The sequence below is a fragment of the Mytilus galloprovincialis genome, chromosome 13 (genome assembly GCF_965363235.1).
Source record: "Mytilus galloprovincialis chromosome 13, xbMytGall1.hap1.1, whole genome shotgun sequence".
Classification (NCBI taxonomy): Eukaryota; Metazoa; Mollusca; class Bivalvia; order Mytilida; family Mytilidae; genus Mytilus; species Mytilus galloprovincialis.
The window spans coordinates 37,451,993-37,475,239 of record NC_134850.1 but is presented as its reverse complement, the minus strand read 5'-3'; the positions used below and the strand labels follow the sequence as shown (position 1 = coordinate 37,475,239).

Here is a 23,247-nt window from a genome sequence, read left to right as displayed (position 1 = left end):
ATAATATTAACTTAACCTTCAACTAGTAATTTTGTGATCATTTATGCAAAGTTATAGTGGGAGGTGATTGCAATTTATATAAACCACTAGAAATAACTAGCAAAACAATAATTACCAGACTATAATCAAATCTGGGTATCACGAAAAGGAATGGAATGAAATACACACCCGATGGTCAGTAGATGAATGCATAACTTTTACTATAGAGGAAGAGTATATGGTTACCATTCAAAATTTAAAAATGCATCAGGTATGATTTATTTAATGTATTCTTGTGTAAATGTGCATGATAATATTCATTTTAAGTAGAGGTTCCAGTGGAGCAAAGGGGGTTGATATATGATTATATTATATGATGATGACGATGTAATACCAAGACATCAGTATATAGTCTGTTAAAAATTTATTTTATTCAGCCTTGACTGATGTATAGAGGTGATGATTTAATTAAAAATCTAAACCACTAAAAATAACTAGCAAAATAGCCAAATCTCCAAAATGAAACCAAAACTGGACTTTGGTCTTTTTCTTTGCAAATTTTTCTATAATGTATATATTATTTATGTATTATTGTCAGTTTGTTTATTTTCTTTGGTTACATCTTCTGACATCGGACTCGGACTTTTCTTGAACTGAATTTTAATATGCGTATTGTTATGCGTTTACTTTTCTACATTGACTAGATGTATAGGGGGAGGGTTGAGATCTCATAAACATGTTTAACCCACCGCATTTTTGCGCCTGTCCCAAGTAAGGAGCCTCTGGCCTTTGTAAGTCTTGTATTATTTTAATTTTAGTTTCTTGTGTACAATTTGGAGTTCAGTATGGCGTTCATTATCACTGAACTAGTATATATTTTTAGGGGCCAGCTGAAGGACGCCTCCGGGTGTGGGATTTTCTCGCTACATTGAAGACCTGCTGGTGACCTTCGGCTGTTGTTTTATCTATGGTCGGGTTGTTGTCTCTTTGACACATTTCTCATTTCCATTCTCAATTTTATATTCAAAGTTTCCATAGTCTTTAGTGATTTTGATAAAATAACAAAAATATAAAACGCCAGTATGAATTCACACATTCTAAAAAAAATAAGATACATAAATAAGCATCTTGTAAAGCTCAATAATAACATAATCGTTTATTTGTTATACTGTAATTTGGGACAAAGGGACCATTTGACAGTTTTTCTGCGTACATGTGTTTCTTCTTAAAGTTAATTTAAAATCATATCCGTAAGAGTTACTGGGTGATAAGTTTTCATTTGTTTTTCGGGTATAATGTGGAAACAATTGATATTTATATGTGTAAAAGTCTTTCTCGCTGGTTCTAACAAAAAATATTCAATACCATCTTCACCATGTTTTATATCTGCTTTTACCTTTTCAGGAACAACTGATGTACAGTAATTATAGTTCGATTAAAGCGGCAGACATGAATCAACAAATACCAACAGTTATCTATATACTTGTTCTTATTATTCCCGGTGTGATAGGTAATTCCACTGCTTTGTTCATATTTACAAAGTTCTACAAAGAATCAACGTATAGAGTATTTGTCCGCAGCTTGTCTCTTGTAGATTTGGTGGTTTGTATGACACACATGCCACTTGAGATAATGTACTTATTAAAACTTTCCTGGTTTTATAACGAGGCTGCCTGCAAGACATATCGTTATTTTGATTATTGTTTGAATTATTTGTCAATTGTATTAATAGTTTTAATTGCAATTGAACGTTATATGAAAATTTGTAAACCTTTGTCGAAGTGGCAGATCTCAGCAAAACTATCCGATAAACTGTCAGTTTTTGGTATTTTGATTTCAGCTGTAGCCGCTTTACCTCGAATCTTTACAAATGGAAATCACGTGATAGTAGTTGAAAACGTCACGTTGATAGCTTGTGGTGTTGAACACCAGGACCAATATGAAACTGTCAGCTTTGTGATATATTTTTCTATTGTTGGATTAACTTATGTTTCAGTCACTGTTTTTCTAACGTTTGCATATAGTTCGATCATCAAAACCATTTTTCAGAGACAAAATAATTTGTTTCGAGGACAGCATTCCATACATTTATCTACAATCGTGACCAATATTAGACGGTTATCGGACCAAAACAATGAACAAGATACTTCTTTAGATCAAGAAATCATTCAAGCCAAAAGAACTTCCGTGCGAACAACTAAAACTTTATTTATCATAACAGTTACGTTCGTCTTAGCAAATGCGCCGTTTGTGATATTGTCTTTCGTCGTTGGCCTGGACTCGTCAATTTCAGCGAACTTGAAGAACCCTAAACTTTCATTGTATCAAATAGGATTGAGATTATACATGGTGAACAACGTAATCAATCCAATAGTTTACGGGTTGACAGACACTAGATTTCAACGTGCTGGTCGTTATATTTATCAGAATTGCAATTGTAAAAATGGAATTGTTCACGCAAATTCTTCAATATCATAATATAATGTTTATTTATAAAAAAATTAACAAAAAAATACAATGAATTAGATATTTTTATAATTCTCTTTAGGAATATCAGTAATATGATTTCACAGTCAAAAATAAAAAATAAAAAAACTGCGAAAGAAATTCAAAACGAAAAGTCCGTATACAAATGACATAATCAAAAGCTCAAACACATCAAACGAACGGATAACAACTGTCATATTCCTGACTTGCTACAGGCATGTTGAAAATGGTAGGTTAAATCTGGTTTTATAGCTAGCAAAACCTCTCGCTTGTCGCATAAAATTCCATTATATTGACAACAATGTGTGCACAAAACAAGCAGATATACTAGATTTAGGTAAAAGTGTCGTAAATTCGGACACAACAGTCAAGATAGTGTTTTAATGTTTGTCACTATGAAAAAACCCAAAGAAAACAAAAAAAGGCACACCAGCCAAAACGAGGGATAAAAACACAAAAATGTACCATAGCACACTAACACAATGACATATATAAGTACCGCGCCACGTCAATTAACATCACCAAAGATAGACAAAACAGTAAAATTAATTATATACTCAGACAAAAAAAAGAACACTAGAATATGTTATTTTAAAAGATGATAAGCAACCTCAGTACCTAAAATGTATACTTCAAACCATCGTGTATTATTTTGGAAGTTGATACGGAATATTTATCAACAAGGTCTTAGTATCTTCCTAAGATATATTTGTTTAGAAAAAGGACGAAATGTTATAACCCTGCTTCATCAATATATAGCTCAGACACTGGTGACGTTCTATGTAGCAGTTGCAAACTCTTGAATATGGAATGGAATGGGAAATGTATGTCCCTTATGCAGGTGAAGTCGGTATATTGCTACTAAGGAGAGAAAAAATTATTATTTCAAAATTAAAATCGTCTCGTTTGTCAAAGATTCCGGTACTGAGAAGATCGCTGATGTCAATTTGAAGTACAAGTCTTAAAATGAGATAGAGGAAGCTGCATATGATGTTTCTTTAACTTCTAGTTCTGAAGTTTATATTTATGGAACCCAATCCGAAAAAGGTTAGATTGTTAATAGAGAGAACACCATTAATATATCTGAATGTGAAATTAAATTGTCTGCCTTCTTTGGTCTTCTTGTTTTTGACAAGTGTCTACAGGAACTCTGACTCATATGAAATTAAGAATTTTCAATTTCACATGTACAAATGTAGACCGTTTATATACAGGGTTGAAAAATTAAAAGTTTTGATTAAACTAATTTCAGAAAAATATTAAGATTTAAATTTATCCTAAAGTTCTTCAGAGTATTTTTTTAGAACCTACATATATTTAATATCACTACGATATTCGATAATATCAAATTATAACATGTCATTTTTCATATCGCATGTATTATCAGCCCTAGGTTCAATATCAGCCCAAGAGCCGCATGGTTCGAGGGCTGATATTGACAGAAGGCTGTTAATAATGCGATATGAAAATTGACATGTTGTGATCTTTTTATCATATGCTTTAACCATGAAGAAAAAACAGAATCATTTATTGCTCCTTTTAAGTGGTTCCCAAAAAGAAGTTCAAAGAGCGAAAAGTTCACTGACGTCGGACCCCAAATTTAGTACAATCCATGTAAAATCTTTCTATCATATGAATCAACATAGACGGAGAACATTTTGATATGGACGAATCGACAAAAAAAATATTTCAACAATATGCATAATGAACATTTTGGAAAAGTTAACTGTTTTATCAGGCCTATCAGTTGTACCTAGTGGGTAAAAAAGCTTTGCCGTAGGGATTATTTTATGAAGGAAAATAGGGGGGACGGTATTGTCACCCTATCCCAACTTTGGACCTCAATGAAAAAAGTTCTGTAACATTACCCACTTGAGTCTTTGGGCCCAGGCAACCTTTGGTAAGTGCTTATCTATTGTACCTAGTGGGCAAAAAAGCTTTGCCGTAGGGGAAATTTTATGAAGGAAAGAAGGTGGATGGTAGGGTCACCCTACATCAACTTGCACCTCAAATAAAAAGGTTCCGTAATTAACTTTACACACCTGGGTCTTTGTTCCCAGGCAATCTAGGGCAAGTGCCTTTCATTTGCACCAAGTGAGCAAAAAAAGCTTTGCCGTCGGGAAAATTTTATGATGGAAAGAAGGTGGTTGGTAGGGTCACCCTGCCCCATACGGGTCTTTGCCGTAGGGGAATATTTACGGATTATATAGTTATTTTACATAGGCTTGAATCTAAATAAATTTTTGTTTAGATTAACCAAAATATTTATGTCAAATCGTTTTCGTTCTATTTGACGTGTGTAATTCTTACACTTACTGCTTTTCTTATCGAAATGTAATAAATAAATTACTAGAGTGACTATTTACTTTTGAATAATTACGTGAACTCGCTAATTCTTAGGCAGAAAGTGAATATAATGGTTATCAGCTTTACTTTTCAATAAGCTTGACGATCTAATTGTATCGTTACCTAGTTTAGTGTAACCTGATGTTATCAATTGTTATTATTATTATACAGACAATAACCCATCCCTTATCAGAGAGAAAGGAGAAAGGGTTACTTAGCTAAAAAGTTGTTTAGATTCCCGGCTTTAAAAAAAAGTTGTATTTTTAAAATACACGAATACATAATTAAACTTTGTCTGTGTTAAAATGGAATTACATTTCATCTTCCTACTGGAAAGTATTTGTCATCATATTTATTTATTTTTCATCATATTTATAAGTACGTTTTGTGTTATTGCAAGTCTTCGGTTTTAAGGCATGATCAGTTTGGCGCGTTTTTCTTATTGTTCGCTGGCTTATTGTTCGCTAGCTTGATGCATCTTATTGTTCGCTGGCTTATTGTTCGCTAGCTTGAGTCTGGTTGTATTTACATCAAAGATAGCCAGTTTTGTGTTCTGTAATATACTGTAACAGTTTAATTTTACATGTCCTGTAGCATCGTTACTTCTCAAAACATCTTCCGAACAATATCTGGACATCGGTGTCGTGGGCATGTACAATTGCCAAACCACACATGAACGTTCTTTAGTCTTCGTAGATCTATTCCAACTTGAAGTCTTTTTGAGTCTACGACAATCAGAACATGATATTTTATACCATTGAATATTGAAGCCATAGTCATGAAGATCGATTACTTGATTGGTGTTTCGTTAACGTAGCCGCAGAACAAAAACGCGAGAGCTACTTTTGAATATTTCTACAATTTTAAGTAGTTTTTCACTCACAAACACAATAATATTTTCAACATTTATTAAAATCTTTTTTTTTTACACTTTTTTACTTTTACGTTGTTTTAAAATATCAACTTGACTTGAATTTGGGACCCCGCTAACATGTTTAATCCCGCCACATTCAAAATGTATGTGCCTGTCCCAAGTCAGGAGCCTGTAATTCAGTGGTTGTCGTTTGTTTATGTGTTACATTTTTGTTTTTGTTCAATTTTTGTGCATAAATAAGGCCGTTAGTTTTCTTGTTTGAATTGTTTTACATTGTCATTTCAGGGCCTTTTATAACTGACTATGCAGTATGGGCTTTGCACATTGTTGAAGGCCGTACGATGACCTATAGTTGATAATTTCTGTGTTATTTTGGTCTCTTGTGGAGAGTTGTCTCTTTGACAATCATACCACATCTTCTTTTTTTATATTTACTAGAACACACCCGCGATATCACGGGTCCGTGACTGAATTAAAGTATATAACTATGCGCAAGTCTTATTTTAGTATTAGTATTGTCATCTCATAAAGTTATGCCGATTATAAGATACACAGTTTTTCTCTGCTTTCAAGTCTTTCTGTTTGAACCCGTCGAACTGAAACAATAATATTAATTATTTGGAAAACAAAAGGTACTGGAATGGAGTATTTTTTAATCAACAGCATTGTCCTATATAAGTTATAAATAAAGTTGAATTCTTTGCTTCGCTGTTTTACGTCATGCCCACTAACAAATTGAAAACTGTACCTATATACGCCTTATTTTTAGTCCAGATTTTTAGTATTCGTATTGTAATCTTAGAAAGTCTTACTGATTAAAATACTACAATAGGTAACAATTTGCCAATTTACTAGTGTCAACCCTGTGGTTATGACCCGTGTATATAGCATATTAATCCTGGGAGAAGACTTTATAATTTTGATTAACTTGTGTCTCATCCCTTTTGCACATTTACGCAAATAAAATATGTTTAAACTATTAATCCTGAACACAACGTTTGGTGGTGCGCCTGTCAGATGCGGAACGTACAGATAAGGTAATAGGTAACAGGTAAATATACTATTGGTATCGGTAGCGGACTCGACCCGGAACTTCTTAATTATTGGCAATATTAATTAATCAAAGAGCTGATAGCTCTGAAGTGGAAGAAGGTGAATAAAAGGTAACTTGAATTACCATAAAAGCAGCCCCACTTACCCAGGCTGCTTTGTTCCATTATCGTTAAAATGTATTTTTTTTCTTCAAACAAGAAAAGGTCATAAGTACATGGATTTCCCATCCGTACAATCATTTTTTATGTTCAGTTGACTATGAAAATTAGGTTAAATCTTTAATTTGGCAGTAATTAAGAAGATCATATCAAGAGGAACACATGTGTACTAAGTTTCAAGTTGATTGGATTTCAACTTCAGCAAAAACTACCTCGACCATAAACTTTATAACCAGAAGCAGGACGGACGGACAGACTAGAAAACATATTGCCCATAAATGGAGCATAAAAATAGTAAGACTTGTTACATACCTGCCAACTTTTGAAAGTTCCCATATGGGTTTTTAATGCACAACAACAAAATTAAAGGTTACAATTTTTAGCGATGTATTTTGCAAGATCTGGATTGTCTAGAAAAAGTGTCATATTTGTATGAACTTACATGACTTACATGCCTTTTCCTTAAGTCTGTTTGCATAATTCTAGTTATATATTAAATCGGTAGAAATATTATACATGAAGCTAGTAGAAGCTAGACTATTAGCCTAGTTGCACATATTGACTGTTGACTTCTACCCCATTATAAACAAATTTAATATATAAACTTCAATTTAATCCTTGAAAGGAGGTCTAAATTAATAAAATAATTTATAAATTTTAATTTTTTTATTTCTCCAAAATCATTTAAATTCATTTAATCAACATCCTTTTATGATTATTTGATTAAAATATTAATCATTTATAGTCTTTTTACCATTTACATTTTTAAAAGCAAAATAACTGAAAACAGGATAAAACAAAGGGAAGTAACAAAAAAGTATTTCAATATTCCCAATACACATCGTTTTGATAACACAACGGCAGTTACCCGGAGGTAAACATCGTTGATTACCAGTATGTTTGACACCCAAGCTGTCAAGTGAAGCCATATAATTATACATCTTCTTTGATGTTCAGGTAAAATTTAACACAGGTGTCAATTACACCCGTACAGTAGTAAGAAATGATCAAATATGGCGTCTGAAAAATTTCATACACGGGAGTTTTTTCTCCTAAATGGGAGGTTCACATGTATGTTACGAAGGGCATCTAATTCACATGACAAAGGAAACCCATGAATAAAGATAACACTTTATATATCCTTTTTATTTATATAAAAATAAAATCTTCTTGTCTGCAGGATTGCAAATTCGTTACTTCAAGGGCGAACTTGTAAACAGGGCGAGTTGTACCGATACCAAATTCACGCATGCGTAATACAAATATCTACAGTTAAAACATCCTGTTACAAGTAAACACATTACGTTCATGTGGATGAGATGAAATCTAATAATTTACATAAATAAAAGGGTCATATTTACGATAGTGATTGTTTTACAATCATAATTAACAAATTAAATGATTCAGATGCCTAATCATGTGTAAAAATCGGTGTCAGGAATCTAAGTTGTTTTGAAATTGTAATACACGAAATGAATGCGGCATACGGAGACTCAAAGCCAATGGTCGGCCCCTTAAGTCTTCAGAAAACTTGACGTCTTCTTCCACTAATTACGTGGAAAACAAAAGGGCCTGGAGTGGTGTAATTTTTTAATCTACACCTTTGTGCTATATTAGTTATATATAAAGTTGAATTCTGTGATTCGTCGTTTTTACGTGATGACGGCTGACAAATTGGACCTCGTAATTTTAGTATTATAGATATGAGTATACTAAATAAACATGTATATACCAAGCTAAGTCAGTTTATATCTGGTTTTTCGTCACAAAAGGCGGGGAGAGCTACTATGATAGATCAGGTTGACTGATAAGCTGTCTATATAAAGTAATGGGACAATGCATGGCATGAAGACATCACCAAATCATGCACCGTATTCCATACTCAAAAAGCCATCCAGAGCGTACCATATAGTCATCAACTACCCACCAACAGGCCGTGAGCTTTGGTTGGCTCTCAACTCAAATCCAAGAGCACAACAAAATAACAAAATATTATATTCAAACTGGGTGACCTGGGAGAAAAACATTGAAATTTTCCAAAGAAATACACAAACCCCTAAAAGGGCTTAACGCATGAGATCGATACAAAACAGAAGAAAAAAAGGTCTAACAAAAACACATACCGAATGTGGCAGGGTATTTTTACCTCGTTTTCAAACAATCAAAGTACTGAAGTACTGAACATCGAATGACTGTAAGTTCTTTTGGATTGTCACAAGCACTTGTCTCAGAAAAAAAATCACATCTCTATACCTGAAAGTGAAGTTAATGTACAGATATAATTTTTTTGAAACTCAGTACACATATTCTATATCATATGATCTTTTTAATTCTAATGCCAAATATAGAGTTCTGACCCTTAATTCCACGGTCCACTAGACATGGAAATGATAGTGCGAGTGGGGCATTTTTGTACTATGGACACATTCTTATTCAAATCCTTTATTAAAGAAGTCAGTAAATTTACTACAGATAATACTACATTTGTAAATTAGACGATCTAATCTAATTAAAAGGTATATCTCTGATTTCGTTATACTTATGTGTATGAGAAAATTAATATATATATTAATTTTAATCAGATTGTTGAACGAACTCGTTCAATCTTAGGATTTTATTTTTGTCAATTTTTCCGAACAGAGCGAGTCGAAAACAATTAAATAGACGTCTTTCAAGCCAAAGTTAATATGTTTGCTATACACACATATGTTTTATTAAACTTGGTAATCAATTATTAATCAAACAATTTATACAGTCCTAGATAATAAAAAATCATGAAATATTTGGTCTAGTAATAAAAAAATCACACAAAAAACAGTAGTTGTCGTTTGTTGATGTCGTTCTCGCTTCTCGTTTTTTAGCTCACCTGGCCCGAAAAAGTCAAGTGAGCTTTTCTCATATCTTGGCGTCCGTCGTCCGTCGTCGTCCGTCGTCGTAACTTTTACATAAATCTTCTCCTCTGAAACTACTGAGCCAAATTCAACCAAACTTGGCCACCATCATCATTGGGGTATCTAGTATAAAAAATGTGTCCGGTGACCTGGCCAACTAACCAAGATGGTCGCCGTGGCTAAAAATAGAACATAGGGGTAAAATGTAGATTTTGGCATCTCAGAAATCTCAGAAACCAAAGCATTAAGAGAAAATCTATCTATCTGCCCTGAAATTTTCAGATGAATCAGACAACCTGTTGTTAGGTTGCTGCCCCTGAATTGGTAATTTTAAGAAATTTTTGCAGCTTTTGGTTATTATCTTGAATATTATCATAGATAGAGATAAACTGTAAATAACAATGATGTAAAGCAAAGTAAGACCTACAAATAAGTCAACATGACCAAAATGGTCAATTGACCCCTTAAGAAGTTATTGCCCTTTATAGTCAATTTTTAACAATTTTCATAAATTTGTACATTTTTACAAAATGTTTTCCACTGAAACTACTAGGCTAAGTTCATTATAGATAGAGATAATTGTAAGCATCAAAAATGTTTAGTAAATTAAGATCTACGAACACATCACCATCACCAAAACACATAGACCAAGGTGAGCGACACAGGCTCTTTAGAGCCTCTAGTTATATATATAGTTTAGACCTTTGGTTTTCCCGTTTGAATGGTTTTAAACTAGTCATTTTGGGGGATCCTTATAACTTGCTATTCGGTGTGAGCCAAGGATTTGTGTTGAAGAGGGTACTTTAACCTATAATAGTTTCCCTTTATACACTGTGACTTGGATGGAGAGTTGTCTCATTGGAACTCATACCACATCTTCTTATATCTATATATTATTTCGATATGTTAAATTGGGGTCTGGAGCTGGCATGTCAGTTACTGCTAGTAGTTCTTTGTTACTTTATGAATCATATTCATTTTTTGTAGTTTCTTTTGTTTACTATTTTGTCATCGTACTCGGATTTCTGAGTTTTTCTGTGCATATTAATGTGTGTTTGTTTATTTTACATGAGCTAGATATAGTTGGATAGCGGGAGGGTTGAGATCTCACAAAGCATGTTTAGCTCCGCCGTATTTTTGCGCCTGTCCCAAGACAGGAGACTCTGACCTTTGTTATTTTTTTTATGTTTTTTTTATCTAAGTTAAGTGTGACGTCCATTTTCACATAACTAGTATATATTTTTATTTAGAGACCAGCTGCAGCCCGCCTCTGGTTGCGGGATTTTCTCGTTGTTTTTGAAGACTCATTGGTGGCCTTCGGCTGTGCTCTTTGATTAGGCTTTTGTTTCTTTGACATATTTTTTATTTCCATTCTCAATTTTATTGATTGATTGATTGATTGATTGGTTGATTGATTGATTGATTGATTGATTGATTGATTGATTGATTGATTGATTGATTGATCATTTTACTACAAGCAAAAGTCATGATCATTTGAGAATCCTTTATTTGTATTGTAGTGTTAATTTCACCAATGAAACTCTACATTAATTTTTGTCTTAATATTAAATTTCTGTGTAAACTCTAAAATTACCGTCTGATTATAATAAGACACGCAAGAATAAAAAAAAATATTTGGCCTTCAATGTCTCAACCTTTTTTAATGTGAGTAACTTCATTGTTCAGTTAGATTTCGATTTTGATGTTGTTCTTGCAAGTTTCCATAATAGATTTCCGGTAATTGTTCTGCATAAAACCCTATGGGAAAGCACATTGACTTAATTTTCCAAACGTTTATTGGAACCCAATTATTTGGCGAGGTGTTGCAACCTGTAATGTAAAGAAATTACAGCCGATTGCATTGAGTGTGTAGGCAAAGGAAGCATATCCTTGGTTAACTTGCTTGTATTATAAGGTTAGGTAAGCGACCCTCCTTTAAGAGTAGACTAGTTCGACAGATAACCAATCAATCTGTCTGTAGGACTAGGCTCCTTCTACAGGAGGGTGATATACCTTACCTAGTTACTTCATAGTTCAGCTAACAAACAAGCGATCCAACGATATTACCTTTGTCTAAACACACAATGTAATCGGCTGTAATGAAAATGCGGAGTTTGTGAGACCAGGCTCAAGCAGCCAGTCGGTAGCAGCCAGTTTTCAAATATATAAACACAAATATTGCATAAGCCTCAAACGTACTTCAAATGTTTTTATTAATATATAACCACTATATCATCAGTTTTTAATATATAATTAAGCAGTTAAAGACACTATTCAATGAATTTTAAAATTTCATTTCTGGTTCATTTAAGAATTGAATGCTTTTTTTGTTACTTCATTGAGGTGTAAAGCGTTTACCGAAATACATTTTGTATGAAACGCGGAAGCGCTTCATTCTGAAAATGTGCGCACGGTCAACGCTTTTACAACCCTATGAAGTTACAAAAAGAAGCATTCAATATTTATAATTACAATTTTTAGCTAGGATCATGAAAACACGATTTTTATCAAGTTTTTATTAAATTCACCTTTGCACTTTATTGTGGGACCTCGTGTCATCATGAATGATGAATTTCATTGTGTAATGCAATTGCGTAAGGAATTACATGAGATGTGCAGTTAGCCAATCAGAATAACGAATTATAATGAAACATACATCTTATGTAATTATTACATGTAGCTATATAAAGGCAAAATCAATCGCTTTCGATATATTACACAGCGTACTGCCCGCTTTACATTTTGAATAGTCAACACTTTGAGTGTTTATAGAATCGTAAATAATTATGATTTTTTTTAATGATGGCAAAATTGCACTATTGGGTGAAATAGCTTTCCTTATTATCGGCATCCTGTCAAATAGTTCATGAAAAGTAATGATAATTCTGCATTAAAAGAAAAGAAAGTTGCACTCGTGCTTTAACTTTTTTTGCCACACAAAACTGTTTTTACAAAACATTCTACCTCTGAACTAGTGGATTTCGCTTAAATATGACTGGACAAAAGGTTTATTTTTTGTATTCAAAGTATGGTTGGTAAGTAAATTATTTATTAGCTTAAAAAAGATAGATCCATGCTATAAATTAACTTGTAATTTTGATCAAGTAGACCCTAGATCTCTAGCTTACGTTCTCACCTAGTGCAGATAAAAGTATTGCTGCAGAATTTTTTTTATTAACTGTCCGGTAAGGGTTGGGTAGGGTATACGACCTCAACTTTAGACCTACTTTAGAAAAAAAAAACTAAGCAAAACAACACCCTGGATTTTTCTACTGTATACCCCAGCTACCCAGCTTCCCTTTGCACCTAGTGAGGACAATTTTTATTACATTTTCGGTAAGGGTGGGGTGTTCGACCCCATCTTTGGACCTATCTTTGAAAAAATATAAGCTAAACAGCAACCTTGATTGTTTTCTCCAGCAAACATCAGCTACCTAGCTCCCCTTTACACATTGTGCGGACAGAAGTATTTCCGTAGACATTTGTTTATTAAGTTTTATGTAATGATGGGGTAGGATGGGTAACTGAGGTCCACTTGAAAAAAAATTACAGGGACTCCAATGTGGTGTGGTCTATGCAGAACAATTACCGGAAATCTATGGAAGTTTGCAAAATAATTATAGTCTTTTTTTTATAATGTGATATGTAAAATGTTGGCAAATAATGAAAGCACGCTTCTCATTTAATAAACATAGAAATAAAGAGAAACCGTATGACAACCAATAACAATCTCCCAGAGACAAACTAACGTTCATTAAGGCAACTAGTATGATGGTCTGGATTCGGGGTTCTTAATTTCTGTATTCTTTGATATTTTAGGCCATATTTCTCTATTCTTTATACTTTTTGACAATTATTCTCTTATCATTACATTTTAACACCATTATTCTAGCTATATTATTTATTTCTTAGTCCATTGTCTCCATTATTTATATTTTTTGTCCACTGTTCTCAATTCCACAATCCCCCATCAACGGCCTCTAGTTAATGTCACCTTATAGTCTTCACAAATAAGCAAAATTAACACCTTATAGGCTCTAATGGCAAACCAATCGAAGGCTTTAATATCCCAGTTTGAATTGTGAAATTGCGGAAATTTTTAAAATTTGATCAAGAAAAATACATTATCGTCCTCATAGTTCGTAAAACACTGGCAGATGGACCTAATAATCTTGGATCGACCTTTCAAAACTTTAAAGTAATAAAGTTCACGCACCCTTATTGTTTAGATTGATAAAGACTTTTGCATCCGACGCGTTATCTTCGATTAAAGTAGTATTGATCTGACAACCGCTGTGCATGTATACTTTAACGACCTTTAAATGAATGACAAATGACAACATTGTCATTTTTTGAATGACAATTAAACAGTGTGGGGAAAGATAAATTGGTCCGTGTATATCTGCGTCCATTCGTTTTTCGTTTTGAAATGTCAAAAACAAAAAACAAAAACGAAAGTGTTTTCATTTTTCGTTTTTGATTTCATAAAAACCAAAATGAAAAACGAAAGTGTTTTCATTTTTCGTTTTTGATTTCTTTAAAACCAAAATGCGTCCGTGTATATCTGCGTCCATTCGTTTTTCGTTTTGAAATATCAAAAACAAAAAACAAAAAACGAAAGTGTTTTCATTTTTCGTTTTTGATTTCATAAAAACCAAAATAAAAAACGAAAGTGTTTCATTTTTCGTTTTTGATTTCTTAAAAACCAAAATGAAAAACAAAAGTGTTTTCGTTTTTCGTTTTTGATTTCAAAAACAAAAAACGAAAAACAAAAGTATTTTCATTTTTCAATTTTGATTTCTCAAAAACTAAAATCGAAAAATGAAAGTGTTTTCATTTTTCATTTTTGATTTCACAAAAACAAAAAACGAAAAACGAAAGTGTATCTATGTTATCTTTTCAACACAGTTTAATTGTCATTCAAAAAATGACAATGTTGTCATTTGTCATTCATTTAAAGGTCGTTAAAGTATACATGCACAGCGGTTGTCAGATCAATACTACTTTAATCGAAGATAATATCGACGGATGCAAAAGTCTTTATCAATCTAAACAATAAGGGTGCGTGATCTTTTCTTTTAAGTTTGGAGAGGTTAATCTAAGATGATAATATTGTAGCGTAACTAGCCTCTTTTACAAATAAAGCAAACTATATATTGTTGGCGAGGGAAGGGCTCAAGGACTCCAGAAGAACTGGAAAAAATGATACAAAATCTTTCACACCCTTTCTTAATCTAAAGCGCAAGTTTTAATTTATCTGTTTTATTATGTTCTGGTCTCGGAGCAAAATATATAGATACAGTGTAAGACTTTTAGTATTTACATGTATGAACAATATCAAAAGACATATGTAGGATGATGAAAAAAATAATGTAATCCACAAAGTCAAGCGTGTGGCTATTGTTAGTTTAAACATATTTATTAATAGTGGATTGGAAATTTTCTCACCGGAACGGGGATCGAACCAGGAACTTATGTTTTTGTATAGTCCGATGCACTAACCTATGTTACTTTTGTATAATGAGGATCAATGGTCTAGTTCCTCGTTGAAGACCCTCCAGCTCCTTTCAAGATGAAGAACAGGCATAAAAGCCCTGTTCATTAATAATTTGTATTTTTTCTATATATTGTGTGCGATTTTGTCCCGTGTACATTTACTCCACATCTCTTTATTTTCTATTTCGGACCTGGACACGGCTCAATGCTAGTTTAGACCTCCAATGTTAAAGGTCCTATGTTTTTTTTTTAAATTATTTGATGCCGTGGGATTGGGATTTTTAGCTTTAATGTAAACCATGTCAGGTTTTTAACTTGTATTTACAGCAAAGATAGCCAGTTTTGTGTTCTGTAATATACTGTAACAGTTTAATTTTACTTGTCCGGTCGCATCGGAACTTCTCAAAACATCTTCCGAACAATATCTGGACGTCGGTTTCGTGGGCATGTACAATTGCTAAACCACACATGAACGTTCTTTAGTCTTCGTAGATCTATTCCAACTTGAAGTCTTTTTGAGTCTACGACAAGCAAAATATGATATTTTATACCATTAAATATTGAAGCCAGAGTCATGAAGATCGATTACTTGATTGATTTTCCGTTAACGTAGCCGCAGAACAAAAACGCGAGAGCTACTTTTGAATATTTCTACAATTTTAAGTAGTTTTCCACTCACAAACACAATAATATTTTCAACATTTATTAAAATATTTTTTTTTTTACACTTTTTAACTTTTATGTTGTTTTAAAATATCAATTTGACTTGAATTTGGGACCCCGCTAACATGTTTAACCCCGCCACATTCAAAATGTATGTGCCTGTCCCAAGTCAGGAGCCTGTTATTCAGTGGTTGTCGTTTGTTTATGTGTTACATTTTTGTTTTTTGTTCAATTTTTGTGCATAAATAAGTTAGTTTTCTTGTTTGAATTGTTTTACATTGTCATTTCGGGGCCTTTTATATCTGACTATGCGGTATGGACTTTGCTCATTGTTGAAGGCCGTACGATGACCTATAGTTGATAATTTCTGTGTTATGTTGGTGTCTTGTGGAGAGTTGTCTCATTGACAATCATACCACATCTTCTTTTTTATAGTTATATGAGTATATTAAATAAACATGTATATACCAAGCTATGTCAGTTTATATCTTGTTTTTCGTCTGACTATACAAAAGGCGAGGAGAGCTATTTGATAGATCAGGTTGACTGATAAGCTGTCTATATAAAGTAATGGGACAATGCATGGCATGAAGACATCACCAAATCACCGTATGAAATACTCAAAAAGACATCCAGAGCTTACCATATAGTCATCAACTACCCACCAACAGGCCGTGAGCTTTGGTTGGCTCTTAACTCAAATCCAAGAGCACAGCAAAATGTCAAAATATTCTATTCAAACTGGGTGACCTGGGAGAAAAACATTGAAATTTTCCAAAGAAACACACACACCTCTCAACTTTTAATAAGGAGATTTGGTATTAATGCAAATGAGTCAACTATCCAACAAAGTTCGAATGTAGTGGATGTAAGCAATTATATATAGGCAACCATATAATCTTCAACAATGAGAAAAAACATACGGTATTGTCGGCTACAATAGTCCATGAATTGAAAAATATGAAACAGTTCAATTGAGAAAAAATAACAGCCTATTTTAAAACAACGTGAATTACGAAAAACACATATAAAAGACATCAACAAACGAAAACCATTGAACTACATGCTCCTGAGTTGGAGCAGGCACATGCAATATATTGTGGCGTTTAACATGCTTGTAAACAGCCGGGATAGTTTTGTTATAGCACAGCATAAGAACAAACTATACAAATCAGTGGAAAAGGGCTTAACGTATGAGATCGATACAAAACAGAAGGAAAAAAAAAGGTCTAACAAAAACACATACCAAATGTGGCAGGGTATTTTTACCTCGTTTTCAAACAATCAAAGTACTGAAGTACTGAACATCGAATGACTGCAAGTTCTTTTGGATTGTCACAAGCACTTGTCTCAGAAAAAAAATCACATCTCTATACTTGAAAGTGAAGTTAATGTACAGATATATTTTTTTTTAAACTCAGTACACATATTCTATATCATATGATCTTTTTAATTTCAATGCCAAATATAGAGTTCTGACCCTCAATTCCACGGTCCACTAGACATGGAAAATGATAGTGCGAGTGGGGCATTTATGTGGTATGGACACATTCTTATTCAAATCCTTTATTAAAGAAGTCAGTAAATTTACTACAGATAACACTACATCTGTAAATTAGACGAACTAATCTAATCAAAATGTATATCTCTAATTTCGTAATACTTATGTGTAAGAGAAAATTAATATATATATATTAATTTTAATAAGATTGTTGAACGAACGCGTTCAATCTTAGGATTTTATTCTTGTCAATTTTTCCGACCGAGCAGAGCGAGTCGAAAACAATTAAATAGACGTCTTTCAAGCCAAAGTTAATATGTTTGCTATACACACATATGATTTTATTAAACTTGGTTATCAATTGTTAATCAAAAATACAGTCCTAGATAATCAAAAATCATGAAATATTTGGTCTAGTAATAAAAAAATCACACAAAAAACAGTAGTTGTCGTTTTTTGATGTCGTTCTCGCTTCTCGTTTTTTAGCTCACCTGGCCCGAAGTGTCGAGTGAGCTTTTCTTATATCTTGGCGTCCGTCGTCCGTCGTCGTAACTTTTACAAAAATCTCTCCTCTGAAACTACTGAGCCAAATTCAACCAAACTTAGCCACCATCATCATTGGGATATCTAGTATAACAAATGTGTCCGGTGACCTGGCCAACTAGCCAAGATGGTCGCCATGGATAAAAATAGAACATAGGAGTAAAATGAAGATTTGGGCTTATATCTCAGAAATCAAAGCATTAAGAGCAAATCTGAAATGAGAAAAATTGTTTATTAGGTCATTATCTATCTGCCCTGAAATTTTCAGATGCATCAGACAACTTGTTGTTATGTTGCTGCCCCTGAATTGGTAATTTAAAGAAAATTTTGCAGCTTTTGGTTATTTTCATGAATATTATTATAGATAGAGATAAACTGTAAACATCAATAATGTACAGCAAAGTAAGACGGTCCGTGTAACACTTATCAATTCAAAGTTTTAAAACGTTTTGAAATTTTGGATTTTTGGAATTTTGATCAAAGTTTTAAAATATCAAAGTTTCAAATTGTGTAAAAGTTTTGAAATTTTGAAATTTTAACCAAATTATTAAAATATTAAAATTCTAAATATTGTTTTAAATTTGATAGTTTAGGATTTTGATCAAACTTCTAAAATATTAAACCTAACGTGCAATGTTGATCATTTCACTTTTTGAAAGTTTGATTTTTTAAATTTTTGATTAAAATATCAAACATAGAAAAGGGGCAAAAAGAGGGGTACCTGTAAAATGCGTAACGAAATAAAAGCGGAACGAAACGAAACAATATGAATTGAAAACATACTGATACTTAAAGTTAATGTATGAAATAAAACCGCAGACAGACAGTTGTAAGCGGTGAAAAATTGGATGAAAAAATAAATATTTCTCAAAAGAAGAGAATTCATTTCAAAACAAGACGTACGGATCTGATATTGGTCATTTCACTTGCTGGTTTTCCTAGCACCCATATTTTAGGAGAAACAGGAGTAACAGTAAAAACCGAACAACTCGCAGTAGGTCAAATAGTATGTTTAGGTTAAGCATGTATATATATTTTCTACTGAACTCTTAGCAATAGAAAGGCTCAATACACGGTGTATTATCTCTTTTGATTTCAATTTTTTTCTGTTTTGCTCTACGACTTCTTACTTTCTGCAATCATGTTGGCTGAAGAATATATCATTTAATCTGTTCTTTGTAAGTTGTTGGCCATTAATATTCAGCTTTGAGCGTTCCCTAAGAAGGTCGATCCAGAAAAGCGCTTCGGTCGTAACTTTTAACGTTATGTTTTCATTTTTCATAGTTTGTATCAGTGGCGGATGCTGGAATTTTCGAAAGGGGGGTGCTAGCCCAGGGCAAAGGGGGGTGCAAAACATATGTCCCGATTCAAATGCATTGATCGGCCAAAATAAAGGGGGGGGGGTGCGCACCCCCGGAACCCCCCCTCTGGATCCGCCACTGTGTATGACGATCATAATTATATTGCCTTGTATCAATGATTTCAGTTAAAGGGGCACTAGCTACGAGATATATAAAAAACTAAAGTAAGATTTTTTTTGTTCAATCAATAATGAAAGTGAAATAGTGAAATAATAATTCGCTTTTAGCAGCCAAAATGGTTCAATTTTATCAAATTAAGAGAAGAAACATTGATAATTACTCATTCACTTGCAAGTGAAATAGTCGACCTCATTAAATCTGTATTCATGTGAACTTCAATTTAACCCCTTGCTATAGATTGACAACGCATGCATTGTACGTGTACTGGTTATTTAAAGAAAAAGAATGTCAACAATGAAAGTGAAACTACAGTAAATCATTTGATTACTGATTCGATCCATATAAAATCATTCTTATACGGTTAAAACAATGAGAAATATATATTTTTAATCAATAAAATAAACTCAAACAGACCTAAAAAAAATCCAATTGCACGTGTTGATTTAATCTATTCATATCTTTATTCATGTTTACATCGCTTATATGGTCATCTGAGGTCAAATCGATAGTTAATTAGATGGCGTCTGGACTGAAATACACACGAAACGAACCTACATATTATGTACTCCATGCTCTTTAAACTGTTGATTTTAGACTTTTGGTAGTTTGTATAAATGTTTTACATTATTATAAATCAAATATGAGAATTTGAGTCAAATCAATGACCACGAACTTGACAGCTAGTGCCCCTTTAATATTTTTTGGTACGGTAGGAATACTGAATGCATGGTGTCCCAATGAAGGTTGTGCTAGTCAACAATGTAAGAGGTTTTTGATATATTTATCTTATTTACGCTGAAATTAAGAGTACTCAGACCAAATATTAGTAGATTGGAGCCAAGATACTGTTACAAGGTATCTACATAAACTCATCATAGATGCATACCGGGATATATTATTTTGCCGGTTAATTTTTGCGCCAGACGCACGTTTCGTCTACAAAAGACTTATCAGTGGTGCTCGATTCAAATAAAGTCAAATAAAATTAAAAAGGCCAAATAAACTAAACGTTTATATCAAACTTATAGCTCTGGTTTTGTAAAAGTTGAAACCATTCATATCTATAATACTAAAATTACGAGGTCCAATTTGTCAGCCGTCATCACGTAAAAACGACGAATCACAGAATTCAACTTTATATATAACTAATATAGTACAAAGGTGTAGATTAAAAATTACACCACTCCAGGCCCTTTTGTTTTCCACGTAATTAATTACCGTATCACCATGGTGATACGGTCTGATTACTATATAATAGTCAGATGCTAGACGTCAGGTTCGGGTAAATCTGTTAATGGTATTTCATTGGTTATAAATACTATTTAATGGCTGCTTCGTGGCTGTTTCCGGAATGATTATGGGCGAAATGAAGCTCATATTAACGTCTGATTGGCTATTAATGAGTGGTATGCATTATGTGTCAACGCGTCCGTATGTGCTGTCGGATAAAAATCATGATAGTAGGTCATCGGTATATATTGTAATGAAGTGTTCATTTGCTATCGTAAAGAGCTATAATGTTTATTAACGAAGCACTGTCAATTTAGTGCAATCAATTAAATCAATACAATTCTGTGATAATAAAATCATGTTATCTTGAAATTATGTTGCAATTTTTGTACGAGGCTGTATATTTATGTATGATTGATCTACTTTAAAAATAGAACAGTAATACACACAATCTACACTTTAAACTGTGTATTAAAACGATTGAATGATTGATACTTTAGTGTTAGTTTTCTTCGTAAGCATATATTTTAAGTAATAAATACACAAAACGTATGCACTAAGTATAAAAATAATAACCATTTATTTTTCATTGCTTGTACATATTGATTAGAAAATATTAAAACCACGGAATTTACCGGAGATGTCATTTCGTTTCCCGCGCTTTCATCGCTTCATTGATTTTTGGTGTAAATAAACAAAACCATAAAAACAACTGACTGATTATAGTGCCTAACAAGATTTTGTGAGGTAGACCATGGAAGTATTATATTGTCAATATAATACTTCCATGGGTAGACGAAATTGACTTTAAAACGATCGTATTGACTTTTGATGTGCAGAAATAGGCAGATCGGACATATTTTGACTTTAGTTACTTACTTCTTAAGTTTGGGATTAATTGTAATCAACATATTCCAATGAGACTGAAAAATGCTTTTTTTTATTATGATAAATAATAATTTTACCTGCCGTAGTCGTGCGTAAAATATATTTCGGTATTTCTCTTACGAAAATGACTTGTTTAATGGAACAAAACGTATTATTTGTAAACTTTCTCTTTACTCTTCACAATAGGCTTTTAAAAAATAACCTTTCCAACTGTATATTCCGAAAATTTTGTGAAAATCGAATAAGTGGCAATTCTTACCTTTCATACCTTAACTTTCATTGATAAAACATAATATTGACTCGTCCAGTGTCCAGTTTGAAGGTATTTTAGTTACCGGTCACATTCATGCACGTTCTAATTAATCAATAGTCATGTATGAAAAGCATAAACAAGTTTAAAGGTAAACTAATAACAACTTAATCCAATCAAATTGCCTACGATTCAATAACAATGACCAGTCCACATCATAAAAATGTATAGGGGTAAACTGGGTAGGGAGAAAATGTCAGATATATTAAGTTCATTATTTTGCAATAACGAGTAAACATTTGTTAACCAATAGATTTGTTATAATTTCATAATCATGTCTTTATGTATTGGTATAGTTTTTGGATCTTTCATTAGCGTATTTAAGGCTGTAGAAAGTTTGGCCTTCAAAAGTCAACATAATCATTGACTTTATAAAGAAAATTCGCCTTTTTAAAACATTGAATGTTTCACAAATAATACGCGACAACAAAGCAAAATCATTTCTTAAAACACTGCAAAAAAAATAATTCTGATTGATGCAGTGGTATTGTCATAAATTGCACTGGAGTGAACAGTGGTACATCAAACGTCGAATTCCCTCACACAATGTTATCACACACTATAGAAGAATACAAAACTCACAAGGTGAGCAATATGGTTTCTTGTGTGCAAAGAAGCCTTCACCAAGCATCACGGTATAGTTATCGACAAGGGTTACAGTGATCTATAGTGTCAGCTTTTGCAAGTTTACTGTTGACATCCCATGCTTTGTATTGTGCATTCTATTATCACTGAGAAACAATTATGAGTTACCAAGCTTGACAATGCATGGTAATAAAAAATCAAAGCTAAGTGTACAGAAAAAATAAGAAAAAAATGTCCTTAGGTGAACGACTTTATATCGAACATAGCTGGATACAGTTGTATATCTAGGCTAACCCCCTCTAGCTGAACGTCCTCGACTATAGAGGGATCCGACTATAGATGATATTATTATTGAAGGCAGCAAATTATATGATCGCATCTTATTTCCTTCAAACCCAAAATACTTGCAACACAGCGAGCTCCCAAAAGATGTTCGCTTGTGGGGTAGACAATTTGATGTATACTCATACATGATGATTCTTTTGAGTTGTCAGAGGCGGATTTAGAGGGCGGTCCAGGAGCCCCCCCCCCCCCTTTTCTGGGAAAATTTGGTAGTTGGACCTGGGACTATTATAGTATAAGCAGTCATTGTCCATTGATATATCAACAGCACTGAGAACTGCATTTGATATGTCTGATTTCAATTTATTCACATCATCAAGTCTTACAATTAGTACATTTTTTCGTGATGATATAATTACCATTTGGTTAATTATGTAGGGAATCACTGAAGCATGACGGGAGAAGTCTCCCCCCTTAATT

General features: G+C 33.0%; 1 protein-coding gene and 1 long non-coding RNA gene across 2 annotated transcripts in view; one reads left to right on the top strand and one right to left on the bottom strand.

The window, feature by feature from the left end:
• LOC143056037 (uncharacterized) overlaps positions 1 to 23,247 on the bottom strand; it is a 78,422-nt gene that overhangs the window by 11,161 nt on the left and 44,014 nt on the right. The window lies entirely within an intron of this gene.
• Positions 1,386 to 2,891, top strand: LOC143057335 (kappa-type opioid receptor-like). Its single transcript, XM_076230636.1, has one exon. It carries the CDS (start codon positions 1,393 to 1,395, stop codon positions 2,455 to 2,457), a length of 1,065 nt encoding a protein of 354 aa, XP_076086751.1. The 5' UTR covers positions 1,386 to 1,392; the 3' UTR covers positions 2,458 to 2,891.